The sequence below is a fragment of the Echiichthys vipera genome (assembly GCF_963691815.1).
Source record: "Echiichthys vipera genome assembly, chromosome: 2".
Lineage (NCBI taxonomy): Eukaryota > Metazoa > Chordata > Actinopteri > Perciformes > Trachinidae > Echiichthys > Echiichthys vipera.
Genome location: NC_139827.1, coordinates 33423602 through 33442600, shown reverse-complemented (window position 1 = coordinate 33442600; position 18999 = coordinate 33423602). Strand labels below are relative to the sequence as shown.

The 18999-nt window shown below is 40.7% G+C and overlaps 1 protein-coding gene across 1 annotated transcript in view; it reads right to left on the bottom strand.

Moving 5' to 3' along the window:
• The window catches only part of vegfc (vascular endothelial growth factor c), a gene marked incomplete at both ends in the record, with an annotated part of 98308 nt that overhangs the window by 26660 nt on the left and 52649 nt on the right, over positions 1-18999 (bottom strand). Inside the window, one exon of the mRNA XM_083922888.1 lies at positions 6244-6383. Within this exon, the coding sequence (XP_083779014.1) occupies positions 6244-6383 (140 nt within the window). The remainder of the gene's footprint in view (positions 1-6243; positions 6384-18999) is intronic.

Genomic DNA, 18999 nt, shown 5'->3' with positions numbered 1-18999 from the left:
GGCTTTAGACACAGAAATAAAAAAAAAACAAAAACAGGAAGCACCGAAAACAATGTGAAAAAAACAAACAATAATAGAGCATTACCTTTAAACCGAGGGAGGACTTTGGAACAGCAAGTAACATCACTTCAAAGATGACTCATTCCTGTCGTAATTCTGTCCAAATGTCAGCCATTTGTGATTTGTATTCAGTCCAGCTGTTTGTTGGCGGAGTGCCACCTACTGTACCGGAGGTTGAGTGACTCCATCATTTTCCCATTCAACCCCCTTTAATGTATACGAGGGGAACTTCAATAATCCAATCATTCCCTAAACCGGGATGAGGCCATTTTTGGTTTACTGATGTGCATGTAAACGCACTGACTGTTTCTCCATTACTGCACTCCCTCGCCCTGTTAAGTGTAAAGACCTAGCTTGCTTGACCCTCTCTCTCTCTCTCTCTCTCTCTTGCTGAACCTCCGTCCAAAACTACCACTTCAACCCGCTAGCAACAACATCCGCAGGTTTGAGGACGAGACGGGCCAATTCACAACACTCTTACAAAACTGTTTTGTGTTGTTGTGAATCTTTGGTCTGAACTGGGCTTAACATTCTTGCTGCGATGGAAATCACACACTAAACACAACATACTCTATTGTTCAACATACTTTTGTGTGAATAAACATTAGAATGTATAAATGTGTTACTATAGTAACCTGTATCAACCTTAGCTCTTTTATGCCTAACTTACTGGAAAAGGAAAGTAACAGTTGCAGGCGATAATTTTGACCTATTTTTAATAGACTATGTAGAAATGTAAATTGAAGCGTAATTGAAATTGCAGAGCTGACCAGGACACTATCTGTTTGTCTGTTATGAACATTGTCGTTTCTACTGCATTGCATTGTGGGATGTTAATGCTGGAGTAGTGTCCAGTATTTGCACTGGAAATAGTGGGCAATTCACCTACTATTGGTTTGGACATACTGAAAAATCACATAGTCTACTGTTTTAGCCTACTAAATAACATGTTAGTATGTAATTTAATTGTCTGTCTGCTGAGAGATTTGGAAAAATAGAAACCTACACAGATTGCAAGTTCCTAACATTTGTATGATTTTTTAATGCCAACTGGATCAAAGACGCTTTAGAATAATTTAGACGATTAGGAGGCTGGAAGGAAGCAGATTGTAGGCAAGTAAACATCTCCATCAAAGAGAGGCCTCTTGGGCCAACTTCAGATAAGTGGAGGAGCATTACTGATATCTTGACACAGCAGTTCTGCTGTTTGCTATGTTAAGGCCACATGACCTTGGTATTTATTTTCTCTGATTTTGATTTTCCTGTTTTATTTTTTCCATTCCTCTTCAATAATCATTTCATGTCTTTGTTCTGTCTTTCATTCACCTCATTTCTTCCTCCACTGAATGTTTTGTCAGGAACACCATTTCTTTTGGCCTCTAAGAGTCAAAATACATGGGGTGTGTACAGAGGCGGATTAATGCATAGGCTGGCCTAGACACACCTTGGGCCCCCCAGGTGTGCAGGACCAGGCTATTTTTTAAATTAACCTCAATGGGAAAACAAACTAACCTCCTATTGGAGTCCTTAGAAACATTAAAAAAATTAAGTTGCTGATTGGATGGCTATGGGACACATTTACCCAATCAGCTGCCATCATGTGGCAGGATTCATAAGGCCAGTTTTGTTGCCAAATGATATGTCACTAACTGTTACTAGACAGTATAGTGGCAAAACGTTAGAAAGGAAATGTAATAGCAGAGCATGAAAAAGAAAAGCACAACGTCTGAAAGAACAGAGGAACCAAGATCTACAAAAGAAAATCCCTAAATTGACAGGATTTTTGCGGACTCTTCATCTGTTCTAAGGTTTTTTTTCTAATAAAGCATGATTGATAATGTGGGGCCCCTGACCACCTTAATCCGCCACTGGGTGTGTATGTTGCGCCCATCTGAGTGTGTCCATTACATTCAAATGAAGCTGCAACATAGATCACAGCAACAACTCTATCTTTACGGTGCTTGTTCACTTCACGCGACCTGAGGTTTACACTCAATTATTGGACTAAAGTAAAGTTTGAATCTCTTCTCCCTTACTTGAGTATTTTATTTACATGCTACTTTATTCTTCTACTCCACTACAAATCGGTGGAAATATTCTACTTTATACTGCACTACATTTATCTGATTACCAGGCTGACAAGCACATATGAAACATTAGTTTATTCATCAAAAACTGGACTAACACAAATGAACGTAACATAAATGCAGAGTAGCATGATTTTTTCTGAAAAAACCTTATCAACGTATCCTCTTTACACTCAGATATGGCTGCAGGGTAAACGCAGGCTTCACAGTGACAGTTCTCTGATAAACTGGTGTTTTTTGTTTCAACCTTTCTTTTTTTCAGAGTAGAAAGAGACATTGCAGTGGCCTTTAACCACAGATTTAACCAGACTGAAATGATTGAGAACAACAACAGAGCGAAGCTTAGTGAGCTGCCAAGTGGATTCAGAAACCCATGAAGAACCGCATAGTGGGAGCGTGCGTAGCGTTGTGGCCGCGCACCTACAGGAAGCGCATGGGGCGAGTCTCCCAGTGCACCAGGATTTGATGTGCTGAGATGGATGCGAGAAAGGACAGCGGTCATGAATTTTGAAAATGTTCCTACTTCTCTCATTGACTTCTATACAATCCGACTTCCACCGAGCCAGTGGAGTCGCCTCCTGTTGGACATTAGAAAGAATGAAGGTTTGAGGCACTCCACCATTGGCTTCACTTTTCAGGTTGAAAGCTACTGTATATCATCTCCATCAAACAGTTCATGGGTAATTGAAAGCATGGCAAACTGACCTAACTTTATTGAACATGTTGAATCTGACCAACATCTCAAACAATTCCAACATCCAACATTTGTGTTTGTTGGAGAATATTTGATTGATGTGCCATAAGCCTAATGCATACATAGCTTTACACACTTCAGTTACTCTTGCATCTGCAAAGTCATGTCTACCTCTGTTAGACAGCTTGTTACACGTTTAAAATGATTTTATGGATGTCTAGATTAGAATTGCACATCTCTTCTCTCTCTCTCTCTCTCTCTCTCTCTCACACACACACACACACACACACACACATACACACATCTATATAGAAACACCATGTGTAATCTGGCTAAAAGCAACATATGATTCGGACACAGAGACAGACAGCAGGCAGTGTGTTACAGAAAAATTGTTTGAAGTTGCGAAATATTGTGGCGATGACAAGAAACACAGTGTGGTTTCAATGAGAGCTGCAGTGACAGACATAAACGGACATTCTCACTAATGGGGTGGCTGGGAGAAAAAAGAAGAAAGTGAAAGAAAAAGATGAAGAGAGGAAAGGAGAAAGTGTTTCTCTCACTTCACCTAATGTGAAACATACGTGTGCTTCACGCTTACATGTGTGTATTCTTACATGTTGGATGATTTGTAGGTGTGAAAATCTCTACAATGCGATTCCTTTTCCAGCCATAATCTGACATGCTGTGTTTAACACCACAGCTTTGTGTGCGTGTTTGTTTGTGTGTGTGTGTGTGTGTGTGTGTGTGAGTGTGTGTGTGTGTGTGTGTGTGTGTGTGTGTGTGTGTGTGTGTGTGTGTGTGTGTGTGTGTGTGTTGTCAAATACCAGCACGTATCAACATTCCTCTAAGGTCTCAGGTGGTCCTACGCTCTTGTATGTAATTCACATATTTATTACTGTACAAATCATGTCCAGAGCAAAAAGGGAAATCAGGTGACGTAGTATAAGAGCACTAAAATTCACACAAGGACGAGGGTCAAGGTGGTGGATGGATCCCAAAACACAGGAGATTCACCTGGGGGGCAGGTGTGCCCTGGAAGTACTAAGCTAAACCACATCCTTTTTTTTTAACGAAATGGATAAAACATGAATAAAATGCCTTAATTGTAAGATATCATACAAACTGTTAATAAGAAAATATCAATAACATTACAGCAGCTAACATCATCCAGGTTATATTACAATACCATTTCTTTCAAGCACGCACTCACTCACACATCCACACTATTTATTGTGAATTTCTATGGCACATATAAGTGCACATTCCATATTGAACAGGTCATTACTCTCCAGTAGTGTACCCCACCCACACACATGAACAACACACGCACGCACACACACACACACACACACACACACACACACACACACACACACACACACACACACACACACACACACACACACACACACACACACACACACACACACACACACACACAGGGGCTTCTTCTAACAACATCTACTTGGATTTCATCCGCAGCAGGATCTGGCCATCGTTCATCAAACTGCTCATTCACCTGATTTGAAAAATGAATAGGACTGAAAAAGCCCCAGCACGCAGTGGGGACTCCTCTTCTACACTGGAATGTATCTTCCTCAGGAGATTCCCTCATATTAACTATTAGTATACACTGGAGATCAAAATTAGAGAAGTATTGACTCTTGATTTATTCTGAAATATTGTTATTTTTTATTGTTTTTTATTATTTATAATTGATAGGCTATCCGCTGTGTCTTTACCACCGCTGTACTAACATGTTTTTTTAAAATAACCAAGGCGCTTCAACAAAAACCTTTATTTTGTGAAAAAAAGCAGTGAGCAAAATTAGAGAACACTTCCAGATCCCTCCCAGTTTTTGATGTAAATCTGGCACCTGGTGACAATTAACTTCATTGTTGGAAATCAAACCAGAGCAGTGTGAGAAACTAGTGAATGGTTACTGTTCTCTGATTTTGCTCACTGTTTTTTTTTTTTACAAAATAAAGGTTTTGTTGAAGTGCCTTTTGTTAAAAAAATCGTACAGCAGTGGTATAGCCACAGCTGATATGCTATCAAATTCTGAACAGTAAAAAATAACAGTATTTCAGAATAAATCAAGTATGTATAATTTTGTTCTCTAATTTTGATCTCCAGTGTACAGTTAACTCTTAAAGTATTTAGACACTTGACCTTTTGCCTCTTCCAAACTTAAACAAGTACAGTGTTTCACATCTGGAAAAACAACCGACCCAGTTTGGGACAGATGCCTATACAAGGAAAATGAGCATAGATTCAAGGACAGTTTTCAAACAGCTTACTGATGATCCTCACATATCTCGCTCCAAGGCCTACTGCTGGAGCAGTTTTTATCCAACTTCATGTGTAAATACGACAGGGTTCTTAGGTGATTTTAACATCCATGTCTGCTGTCCTACCCAAAGCTTTATCAGATTTTTAGAGGTTTTAGATTATTTTAATCTCACCCAAGCTGTTAATAAACCCACTCACTGTTAATTTCATACACTAGACTTAGTTTTATTCAGTGATCTCAGCCCCAAAAATTTAAGATCTGAGGATATCTGTGGGTCCGATCATAAAGCAATTTTATTCAATGTGAAAAAAAAAATGGCTCAAAAGTTGGCCAAGTGAGCCGACAACTGAGGAGGAGATATAAAAGGAGAGTCATCATATAATCAGAGTTGCCTTATATTCCTGCCAATCCGGTGTGTAGTTAAGACCTCAGACATGAGGTCCTAGTGACCTTGAGCTTTGACCTCCAAAGTCTAATCAGTTTATCCTTGAGTGCAAGTGGACATTTGTGTGCCACATTTGAAGAAACTCCCTCCAGGGCTTCCCGAGATATCGTTTTCACAAGAATGGGACAGACAGACGCACAACCTAAAAAAACATGTCTCCGGCCATGGCTGTCTCCGGCCATGGCTGTCGCCGGCGTGGAGGCGTAAAAATACATCATGGACCACTTCTTGGGATCTTGACTGTGTGTGTTAATGGGGAGCTCATAAATCGCATTATGCTTCCTCATAGATATGCATTCAGGAACATAGTACACACATTTCATGGGTCTGAGAAGTTAATCAAGAGATCATCTGAAAAGAGTTTCCTAAAGTAATACCCCCTCTGTACACACAGCACAGGAAGCAACGTCTGCAACAATGGATTCAATGAGAACCCCTCTGCTGGAAAAAGGAAAAGGCTGCTCCACACACACACACACAAACACACACACACACACACACACACACACACACACACACACACACACACACACACACACACACACACACAAACACGCACACACACACACAGCTCTGAGCTGACAGAAGTAGACAGGTCTCCTTTATACTGATCTCACAGAACTGTCGGTTGTGTGATCATTGTGTGAGTATGAGCACTTACTCAGACAGGGATCTCCTGATGATGCTGTGAACTTGCTTGAAGACGTCCAGTTTGGACAGACAGCTGCACTGAGTGTGGTTGGCCACACTGATTGTCACCGGCTTGGTGCCTTGGGTTATAGGCACTGTGATCTCAAACAGCTGCAGAAAGAGCAAAAGAGAGGTGAATACAGACATGGTGCCAAAAGAAAAGAGAAGTGAACAGAGAGGACTGGCAGTGCACTTGTACTCAGTGTTTTTGTCAAAATTAGCAGCAAATGACGGGACAGCTTTTAAGAACAAAACTGAAATACAAGATACAAAAGTAATAGTAGCTAGATTTACCATAAAAAAAGATTTATTTGTAGAAAAAACTTTGCCAGCTACAAAATACAGAATGACACATTGCGGTCATGTGCCTCCACCAAACAGTCAAGTTGCAGTTTACATCCAAACTGTCCAAACTTCTAAAATATATGTAGGGAAGACTTTGAAGGAATTAGAAGAAAAAAAACCTATGTAGTGTATTTTTGGTGAAACATGGATGCTTCGCACACATCTTCATGTCACTACAATCAGCACAGTTTGAAGATAAGTGTCAGCACTTCAGTATCTGACCAAATGTCTCCACTTCTGTTTATGAATTACAGATTTTTAATTCTTGAGTAATGGCTAAAAATGTGTTTTGAGAGGTCACAGTGACCTTTGACCTTCAAAGTCTATATCTATATCTATATATATATATCTATATATATATATATAGATATATATACGAGACAGACAACCCAAAGACATAAAGCCTCCAGCCACAGCTGTCACCGGCACAGAGGTATGAAAACAGCTAAAAGGGATGGTTTACCCCAAAATATATTTTTTTTCTTTCCTATATGCTGTGTGCATTTATCAGTCTAGGTACTTCTGATAGTTTGGCTGTGAGCTGCCCAGTGTTCGAGATATCGATTATAGAGATGTCTGCCTTCTCTCCAGTAAACTTGAACTATGGCATTGGTGTTGTAGTGCTCAAAGCACCAAAGAAATCTTGAGTAACTGGGTCATGAGACATTACAGTTTTTCAAATGTACTTTTTTGGAAAGAGGAAAAATACTGTATATCCTTTTTTGGGGGGGGTAAACTTTCCCTTTAATACCCCCCACGGGAATGCACTAGGGAAATGGTGTTTTAGAAGTAATGCAAGTCCACAGAGTCAACACAAATAGTTTTTGATGGCAGCTGCAGTGTAAGACTCCTGGACACGTTTGTCAGGTTGCTCTGCTACTGCAGAGATCCCTGTAGATAAGATCCACTGCACATTTACATGGAAGGTGATGTGAAAGTGCCTTAAAGAAACATGAAGAATCCAAACCAAAAATCCAAATCCAAATCCAAACCAAAAAGTCAGTCATTTGGTCATTTAAAGAGCGTTCCTTCTGATCACAGCAGGATACGTTTGTACCAAAGAAAAGGACAAAATAAAACAAACGTGCTGCTCGTTGATTTTGCTTTCTGCTTTGTAAATGAGAAAAATATGGTTATTGACCACGGAAAAGATCATGCATGAAATGGTTCGGTGATTGAACGGTTAGTCATTTGGAACATTGCTCCACCATCACAGACCAATCACAAGGTTTAACAGCCAGCTGATCATTTTTACTGGCTAGCTGCTTTGGCAACTATATTTCCTTAAAGGATGGATTTTTTTTGCCACTAGAGGCAGAAAAACTACAACCACGAGTTGCTGTGGGTAACTTTGTGTCAAACAGCTCACTTACACATCTAGCAGACACAGATCAATGCTGTCAGCTCATTGTGTCTGTGTCCAACTGATGAATATGTCCAGTATTCACTCTCATTTAACTGTCAGCAGTTCAGAGAAACATTTCTGTCACTTCCGTGATATCATAATAGTCTCCATGTCAGCTGGATCAGACCCAGTGGGGTGTGTGAGCCTGAGGGGGCCTACACACACATACACACACACACACACACACACACACACACACACACACACACACACACACACACACACACACACACACACACACACACACACACACTCAACAGCAGCCTCACCTCTCTCACGGTACGCACAGGGCTACGGTCACAGTAGAGGAGAAATGGCAGGCCTTATGTATTTTTACATTTATACATATTATTATCAAAAACAATTCTTAAATAACCTGGAAAATATTTTTTAAAGTTCACATTTCACTTTTTTTATGAATAAAATATAACAAATATAAAAAAAAATTCAAAAGAGCTTGTTTGTATCCACATCTTGTATTCCATTTATGAGGCTGCTGACCTGCTAAATATATGAATTGTGAATGTCAACAAAAGCACAAACCACACACATGAATGTGTCACTGCCACTATACAAGAGGAGAACTAAAGCTTAAGCTTCAGAAATAATCAGTGAAGTTGAATATTTCAGAAGCAGCATGGATGTGCCAAAAAAACATGATATGGTGATAATATGTCACATTATGTCACATAATGTGTCACGACTAAATATATTTTAAATCCATTGTGAATACATGTGTATGTATTGGCTGAGACTTTGAATTCAGTCGATAAAGGTAGTCCATCACAAGCCACTATTTCGCACATTGTATTAACGAGGACCCTTCACCAGGGAACCCTCAACCTGGAGTTCAACCTGCAGCTTGAATCCCTATAAATAAGCACATTTGAAACTGAAAACAATGAGTGAGAATGTGAAGGATCACCACTTGAAGAACAAAGCGTATAAGGAGCCTGGCTTGGTTTTTCACGTGGCATTGATGAAGATACTTACACAAGCCTGCTGTACAGAAAAGAACAGAAACCCTGAGAGCTAGTCCATTCTTTCAGTGCTGGAGTTGAAGAGTATGAATAGAAACTAATTAGTCTCAATGACTTCTATTCAAGAGCCTTAAACAGCTTAAAGTGTCTCTCTCCCTCTCATCTTAATGAGGATATCATTAAGGCTGACCTCAGTCTTGTTGACCTGATAGAGAGCTCACCATGGTTACACAACACAACACAACACAACACACACACACACACACACACACACACACACACACCGCACACAAAGAGAGCTCTTTGAGATCACAGTGACCACCACTGAGTTGAAAAGTTCACCTGCATACAGCTCTTGAATGTGTGGTGATGTCTTGGCTTCTACATCTGCAGAATTCTTTATACCTCTGCTTCTTGTCGCTGACTATAACCCAAACCTTTAGCCCCCAACTTTCAGCAGCAACTGCTCCAGTGTATTGATAAAATACTAGTCCCGACACAAACTGTACCGTTGCTGTTGTTTTGTCCTCTACAAGAGGACAGAGGAAAAGAAAACTCAAGCTTGTTGAGATAGAATTCAACTCTGAAGGAGTCAGTACTCCTAAAGTTTAATATTGTATTTACTGATGCTGCTGTCACATCAGAGTCCATTTGAATCCACTGGATCCATTAACACTGTGGGGCTGATATTTTAGATTAGTAGGTAGTGTTTGGCCAGTCTAATTTTGATCTTAGATTACTCTAATGCAAGTTAGACCGTTTAACAAAAGTAAAGATTGACTTATTTTAATACAAAAACACCCAGGCCCAAGACCCATGTTACTAGACTGCCAAGCCAAAGTTGAAGTTCTGCTTACTTAGGCACACTCACACTGTCAATTCGTACCGTGCCCAAGCTCGCCTCACGGCTAAAGTCTGGTTCCTTTGACCAGTGTGAGTACAACTGTACTGCCCGCTAGACCCGGCACGCTTGCCCGCCGTGGCCCGGTTGAGAGAGGTGGGCTTTTGTAAAGCATGGATGCACATGAACGGGCACGAGCGTGAGCATTGACGGCGGTCCTGATGTCTGTTTACACGCCTCTGTTCTCCACGACGGACATTTAAAAAGATGCCGTCGAACGGTTCACGGTGGTTTGATGCAGAGGTGGGGTGTTTACTGTATATTTGGTCAGATGAAATGTTCAAAAACAGTCAGACAAAACTAAATCTCCGAGGGGTAATGGCGTATAAGTAATACGCATTCGAGCCACGGCCCAGGCCCACATGCACTCACATTACTTAAAATTATCTGGGCCGTGGCTCGGGGAAAGACGAAGGGGGGACAATCCCCCTAAAGCACGGGGCACGGTACGAATGGACAGTGTGAGTGCACCCTTAATTCTGCTGCTATAGGCCTAGTCTTCTGATAATCCTGTTCCTGATAATCTGAGTTTCTCTCCTATCTGTCTGTATCATTCATGTCTCATCAATGCATGTTACTAATTCAGCTTCTTCCCTGGAGTTGTTTGTGCTTTGTCGTCTCTCAGGTCTCTGCTGATCGTGGTGGTGCCTGCTGCCATGGTCCTGCATGACGCTTCCTGCTGCTATTATCACTGTTACTCATATAAACTATCACAAGTCTTCTAAATAATTAAATCTGTAGCCATAAAAACATCATCAGTAATATGTCTCATTGTATCACAGTTATTACCACTACTCATCATTCATCATGTTTACCACCATAATTATTATCATTGTCATATTCTATCACCTTAGCTGTGCTTGTTTCTACTATTCTGCTATATTAACTGCCATAACATATAAGTCATATTCACAGTACTATAGATATTATTATTGTTACTGTTACTTTTGTCGTTGCTTGCATCTCTGTAACTGTCTCTCTGTCTTTGTGTCTGTCTTTGTCTCTCTCTGTCCATCTGTCCGTCTTTTCTCTCTTTCTCTCTCCTTTTCTTCCTCCCCAAACATTGCAGACAGATGTCCATCCTCCATAGAGCTGGGTCTGTTTGAGTTCCTGCCTGTTATAGGGAAGGCTTTCAACGCCACTGTGTGCTCATGGGGGAATTGTTGAGCCTATGTAAGTTAAAAATAAATAAGTATTATGAGATAACTTTTGTTATGATTTGGCACTTTAAATAAAATTGAATTGAATTGAATGCCCACATTTACATGACACAGACCTGGACTAGTATGGGTAAAGTATCCCTTTAAGTTAGGGTACGAACATTGACCTAGGGACTGTTAGACTGTAATGGCTTTTTCCTAAAGTAGGTCCTTACCCTTATTGCCATGGTTCCCAAACAGTAAGATTGGATCATCAAGTTAAGAAGTTTCTGTAATACGGTTCTTCAAGTATATGTGTCACAATGTGATTGTCACCTTCATTCAGAATACAAAGGACCAGAGCGGCTTTGATGTTAAAACAGGGAAAAAGAAAACCAATTCAATCAGAAGGTTAATGAGAGAGTGCAGTGGGAAAAGAGCAAAAACATGTGAGAATGTAATGGTGTAGCATCACTGGTCTTTTAGTTTGTTTTGGTGTTTGTGGTGCTGAATGGAGAGCTCCTGTAAAAAGCACTTTACACACACATCGCTTTATTTGTATCATGCAGCTGAACAGAATAATGAAGTTTTCTGGTATCTTCTCCTCCCCTGCTCTGTCTGTCTGTCTCTGTCTGAGCGGCTGCTTATAGCAGCCAGCCATGTGCATCAGCACACCTGGAGCTCTCACATGTGAAACCACAAACACAGTTGCCTCTGCTGCAGTGGCCAGTTGGAGAAACAATATTAAAACAAGATAATCACATTCCTTAGTTAACATTAATAAGTAACAACAGATTATGATTTATTTATTTAATCAGTTATTTAACTGGACTAGACCTGGCCAAGCAACACGTTAACATTTCCTTAGGACTAGTATTTTGCCTTGCATAAGCTAGTTCTACACCATATAAATTAAATTGGATAGGAAGGGCAGTGAGCCATTTTCCATGGTCATTTTGAATTTGCTGCTACAAAACAAAATGGAGCTCAGGAGATGTTCTCCAGTTCATCTTTTGGGTGCAAAGCTTATCATTTAAGATAGACAGATAACAGCTATTAGAACACTTGTAAAGGGGAGTGATCCATGCAAAAGTCTCAGTGATGTTATACTAGGTGCGTTTTCACTATGGTCGATTATCTGGAATGAGGCGGGTCTATCTCACCGAAACGGGCCAGGAGAGAAGCCAGGCTGCTGATTGGATGAAGCTCTCAGCAGGATGTGACGTGTGGTAGAACAGACGCCACAACAACACAGTGAAGTAAAGTAGACACTTTTATCCAGTGGTGTAGAAGAACACAGCGCAGAAAATTATCTGTGCACGCACATCGTTACACAGGCCTGTTAAATGAGTGCTGCAGGGGCCGGGTTGGATTCTGACCTGTGGTCCTTTGCTGCATGCTCCCTCTCTCTCTCTCTCTCCCATTTACACACACACACACACACACACACACACACACACACACACACACACACACACACACACACACACACACACACACACACACACACACACACACACACACACACACATACACACAGTGGGCCTCATTTATCAATCTTGCGTGTAAACGGGCGCAGATCTGAGCGCAGAATTGGTCGTAGGAAAGGACACACGTGTGATTTATGAAACATTCGTATCAGACCATTCTCAGCGTACGAATGAGCGGGCCTTGATAAATGCGGCGGTTGAATTTGATCGTCATTAACATGTTACGCCCTTAAATATTCCTGGTTCGGAGGACTCGCCCACTGAGGTCAAACACGGAGAGGAAGAACGCTGGTTAGAAAATAAACTTTTCCGACACACAGATCGACATCCTGACATCCGAGATGGAGCAATATAAGGACGTGCTTTTTGGCAGTCTTAAGAGTGGAATAAAAGGGGCCCATAAAAACACTGTATGGAAAAAAATAACGGAGGGAGTCAACCCGAAGCAGCGCTCCACTGAGACCCAAGTGCACGTGTGCGCACTGTTGGACAGTTGTGCCGTATTCAGCACTCCTGCTGTGAATTGCACCCCCTCGCATTATAGGTGATATTCAAAAGATCCATTTAATTCATTTTGTAATTATGGCTGCAGTTTATTTACACAGAACATACAAAAAGGTGTTGTTTTGTGTTCCAAGTTTGTGATTTTAAACTCTTAAAATAGTTTAAAGACTGTAAGTAACCAATGTTCTGACCGTTGTGGGTTACCTGTATATAAACTACTCCTATAGGTCGAAACAGCAGCCTTCTGATCCAGAATATCACCTATAATGCGAGGGGGTGCATTTCACAGCAGGGGTGCTGAATACGGCACAACACCGGCGCTACCGGCGGGTTATTAGGTATTCCGTAAGAGGATACCTTTGTCATCTAGAAGAACCATACCAAGATGTTAATCATCTGATACCTTGTTTGATTTAATGCAATTCATCAAGGGTAGCCGAGAACCGAGGAGATGACTTTGGCTCTGCAGTGCGTCTTGCTGCGGCCACGCGCCAACACATTCATTCATTAATTCAATGTCGGGGTCGCGGGGGGCTGGAGCCGAGCTGTTTTGAAATATAAAAGAATCGTGTGTGTCCCCCTGGCCACCTGGCCACCACGTTTAAAAGCAATAGCTTGGCATCACAAATCACCTGTACATTTATCGAGTGGTAGTTTTGGCGATTGATGAATGCGTAATCATTCATGGATGGTGCCTTCAGACGCACATGAGTACAATCAGTCGCTCCAACCACAATTTTTATTTTTTTTATTTGTTTTAAGAAACCGTTTTGATCCGTTCCTAATATGTGACTGCTTATGCTTAATGACAGCTGAGGTTTGTTAATTAATATCAGCCAGATTTTGCTGTGCTGCACCGCAAATACACAGGCTGAAATGTGCGTACACGATCTCAAACCAGACGTGAGATTTGATCGTAGCTCCCGCTCACGTCCAAATTGATGAATACCGACGTTTGCCAGGAAATGGTCTTACGCACATTTTTCTGCCGTACGTTCGTTTGATAAATGAGGGCCATTGTGTTTTCTTACATGGTACTTGTACATAAGTTGACGTTGTGAATCATACGGGCCACCTTAAATCAAACTGCAATTATTCTGTATTTCTTTTGAGGAAGATTGGCGTGCCGCTGTATCACTGATTCGCTGATCACCTGTGATCTAAACCAATTCAGAGTGATATGTCACCTCAAGAGTCTCCTAAATTCCTCTGGGGCCTTTTTTTTGTAACGGAAACACGGTGAGTGAGCGGCCATTTAAGAGGGCGTGGCCTGAAACTTTCCGAGTGCCAACATTTTACCCTAAAGGAAACACACCTAGTATATCAATACCTCTTGACCAATCACATTTCTTGGTAAAAACAGTTGTATAGTTGTTGTTGTTGTTATTATTATACTGTTTTGTACGCAAACTAAAGTAGCTGACAGGATTACATTTCAACTGAGTGATTGATTGATTCAACTTTGAAAGGAGGGACAGGATAGCTGACGTTACGTTGTTGGGCCCTGTTGCTAGAAGAGCATAAAAAAATAATATCTCTAATAGAGCATATGTGAGGTATTAAAGGTAAAGCAGCCAACTATGACAGAACCAGAACACCTATAGAAGAGTGAGAGATGGAGTAAAGCAGGGTGTTAAAGGAAAAGTGGCTCGCTACAGAGTGAAAATACATGGCAGTGCAGGTGTTGAGCTAAACCTAATGCAGAAAACCACCAGACAGGCATAAACGCTTAAAGATACTTACAGTCAGTCAAATTGTAAATTATACAGTTTAGCACAACTTCTATTACCTGCTAAGTGTCGAAACCTCTCAACCATTGCCAGCTGCCTGAAGGCACTGCCAAAGCAAATCAGCACAATGAAACTTTCAGGATGACGAAACAAACCACAAACGCTGTTTAAAGAAACAGCCACATTTGACTCCTCACCTTTCCATACATCCATTCTGAAAATAATTATTTACAATGGCATTCAAAAAGTCATTAGAATCCAGAATGCCATCATATGAATGACGTACTATGTAGCCTATGTAAATCACCAAACTCTGGCCAGTAGTCTTGAGCCTGCGGCCAAAAACAGCAGTTAGGAAAAACCAGCAGAGCGAAAGAATGTGTTGTGAAACCTCAAAAAGACTGTGTCTCAGCACCCACAGCCGTGTTACTGCTGCCAGGCCAAAGCCTCTCAGCTTCAACCTTGGCCTCCTTTCGTCTCACCTCAACTGAAGGGTGGCACGCTTCATGGAGTTTCTTAATTCTGTGCTCCACGAATCATTCAAACACCAAAGTGTGCAACAACAAGGCTGATTTTTGAACTGACTTTTTGAATATGTTTGTTTTTCCAAGAACATGTAGAGTATTATCTTTCTGTGGAGAATAAAACAGCCATACAGAAGCAGTTTCAGCCTCCAATGTATCAACTTGAGTCAAACACCCTAACCATCTAAACCTAATGTACAGTGTTAACAGCCCTTAGCTCACCAGCAGCGATCTTAGTCCTCACAGTGAAAAGATGGAACTACAACATTAATGTGGGTACTTTAAAAAATAAAAGAAAATAAAAGTATTTCACCTTGTATCAAGTAAAATCTTAGTGAGCTGGCCTATTTATACTATGATAAATCTTAGTATGTTTTACTCATAATGTGAGTGATACAATATATCCTTGCTACTGAACTGCAAATTTTTAGGCAAGAGTAGACCAGTCCAGCTTCATAATCAATGTCTGGCCGCCACTCGGCAGAAAATCACAAAAACAAGCCAACAGAAACATGATTGCCATACTTGATTTTCTTTACTAGCTAGTGGCTTACTTTATGCATGTGCCATTTGGTGCTGTGTATGTACTGTGGGTTTAACAGAGGTGTATACGTTGCTAGTGCATTACCCGTTTAGAGTGCATGCCGGTTGCTTGACTCCCAGTACTGCTGCTTGCAGTGTTGTCTTGGAGGCGTGCTCTTACGGAACGAGCCGATTGCCAGGTCCCCGGAAGTGCTGCTTGCAATGAACTCTTCTAATCTGATCAATTTCACACTGGACACAGGACTCACTTCTGTCCTCAGCTATACTGCTGCCAAGTGTGAAGTCGTTAGTTGAACGGTTTTTGAGATATGTCATATATACAGTTATATATACATACACTGACAGAAATTCCTTCCTTTATACCTAGATGGTGTAATACTGCGCCATCTATTGGCCAAAGGGCACTAAATGTGTTTGTCCACTCAGACATCATGTCTACACATGTTCACCAAATGTGGTTGCAATAGCACAAAGCGTTCAGGATATGTGACATGTTTTGTAATATAAGCCCTGCACACAGCATTTAAGCAAACTTTGAGGGCCAGCTCTAGATAAACTGTGAACATGAGAAATCTGAAAAGGTCACTTTTTCTGGCTTGGTCCACAGATGTTCTGTAACAAATTTGGTGACGATTGCTCAAAATTTGTAGGTGAAGTAGTGATAAAAACAAATTTGGACACAATTCAAAATGGCAGAAAATCATTTCTAAGACTCGTGGTTCAAAACCTACAGGCAATATATAATATAATATAACGTTTGTTGTCTTAGCACCATCCTATGGCCTAAATACGGCATGTCCTTGGATACTCAGCAGTACACCCACCAAGTTAGACATAGATCGGATGAACGGCTCAAGAGATAGGTTATTGGCAGTACGTATACACACACACACACACACACACATTTAATTAGTCTCAACTATTGATTAACAAAGGTTGGATGCTTACACATTGTGTATACCTGTGTCAGGGCTACAGTTACAGTAGAGGAGACGTGTACACTCAAACACAAACACTGGTACACACACGAGAATACACACAATAATACACACAAGAATGTATTTGCACATGTAGGTCTACAAACACACACACACAGGCAAATCGTTGTGACCACAGTAGACTTCCTGCTCTGATTGAAATCAGCTTTTACAGATCATCTAACAAAAGAGCTCTAAGCCCAGACTGCCACTGCCAGCTCATTAGGTAACACGTATGGGAAATGAATAAAGCAGCTGAACTGAAACAATAAGCTATTACACACTGCATGAGCCAGCCCATTAACCACAGGTACCTGGAAATATACTCACCATCTCAAAGAACTCACCCTCCGATAGAAGGAGCTGCTGAATGGTAATTGAGGAGTATTGAAATACCTCAACAATACATTCATTTCAGAAGGAGCTGATGAAGAGACTGTGTTATTTAAAGCTGGCAGCCATGAGGTCTTTTTCATTAGGTGCAAGTCTATTTTTATGGGTTGTATTAATCATTGTTTACAATTTTGGCATAAAATCACTCTTCTTGCAATCTAAGATTAAGGATACACAAAATAAATCATGCATATTTGTGTGGCTTTCTCTCACAGTGGCACATAAACAGATCCTCCGAAACCATAAAAACTGATCAATTATTGCGTCTTTCACTTTGACATGCATGCGGCTCTCTCTACAGCCATCTGAAGGCCGCATTTATCTGTTCCATCTGCAGTCTTAACTGGTGTGCTGTCGCCTACTATCATGCCACAATTACACTCGGCAGATTCACTGGTTTCATTATGGGCAACTGAATGTTGTAAATTAACACAAGAAACCAAAAAATTAAATGTATTAATTAAATCATTCAAATAATTCAATGATTCCATGAAGGAGGTTAAACCTGGGATTCAGTTGGTGACTCAGTTTGTGTTTAGTCAGGTTTCTCCACAGTGTGAACAGGGATCTGCTCCATGCTAATGTATTCAGCTAACAGCACTATTGCATTGTTCATTTTCTACTAAAACCGGTAGCTAAGGGTCTTCAGGAGCAGCAGCTGTGTTCAGTCAGCTCAGTTTTGTTAACCTGATGAACGAGCATTCATGTGCTCAGAGAGACGAGCTGTAGCTGCTGGGTAAAGTTACTCATCAACTGGAGGAGGTGGAGACGCCACTGTTGATGGCAAAATCGATACTTTTGCTAGTTAGTAACTAGTCTGATCCTAACTTTTATTATCGATTATATTTCTAGTATCTATTTTTTGACAACCCTATGACCAGGAACACATTTATGTCACAATATGAATATTATTATGGTAACTCTTGTTCCCCAATTGTCAGCAATTGTTTGCATGTAAAACTATCAAATCTAATTGAATAATTGAAAAATAGAACATGCAGAAAACTAGGTAGCCAATTTCATTATATTTCCAATTTGGTTATGACAGTATAGTGGAGTTTAACTGCAGTTTATTGATGACAGTAGGATTAACAACCTAACATAGTAAGTGTTGTTCATACAAACTCCCAGACAGTGAGTTCCCTCTGAGGAAAACTGTCCATAGAATTCCAAAACTTTTAGTGCGTCATGATAGGGAGAGCCCTGTCTTTAAAGGGGATTAAAGTATCTAAGGTGATTGTCTATGATAACACACACACACCAGTAATGCATGACAATGTATTCTTTCTAGTCCCACCCTGTATTCAAGTATGCCTCTGACCCACTGGGTATTGTGAACTTGACTGTGATCTGTGCTGCATTAGAGAAGAGGTCATGGAATCCTCACATTAATTAATAGTTTCCTCATGTGCATAGCTGTTTTTGGAAGGATACTCCACAGTATTATTGAGGCATGTCCTCACTGTGTACTAATGCTTTGCACTCCTCATCCAGCTGCAGGAAAACGTATATATAACGTCACAGAGTATGATCTTCAGGAAATATTTACAGAAAACATGTCCTCAGACATCTACGACATTTTGTGAACCCTGAAATAGCAAGAAGCAGCACTTACTGTACACCAAAGTAAACATCAGCATCTCATCCAAGATATCAAAACCAAACAACTGCTCACATGCCTCGGCTATTTTGTGCAAGACGGCATCAACTTATGTTGGTTTGTGCTCTACTGAGTTACTTATAGTTTTTATAATAGTGCTGTTAAATTATGAAGCAAATCTTTGTTTCTGTCTTTT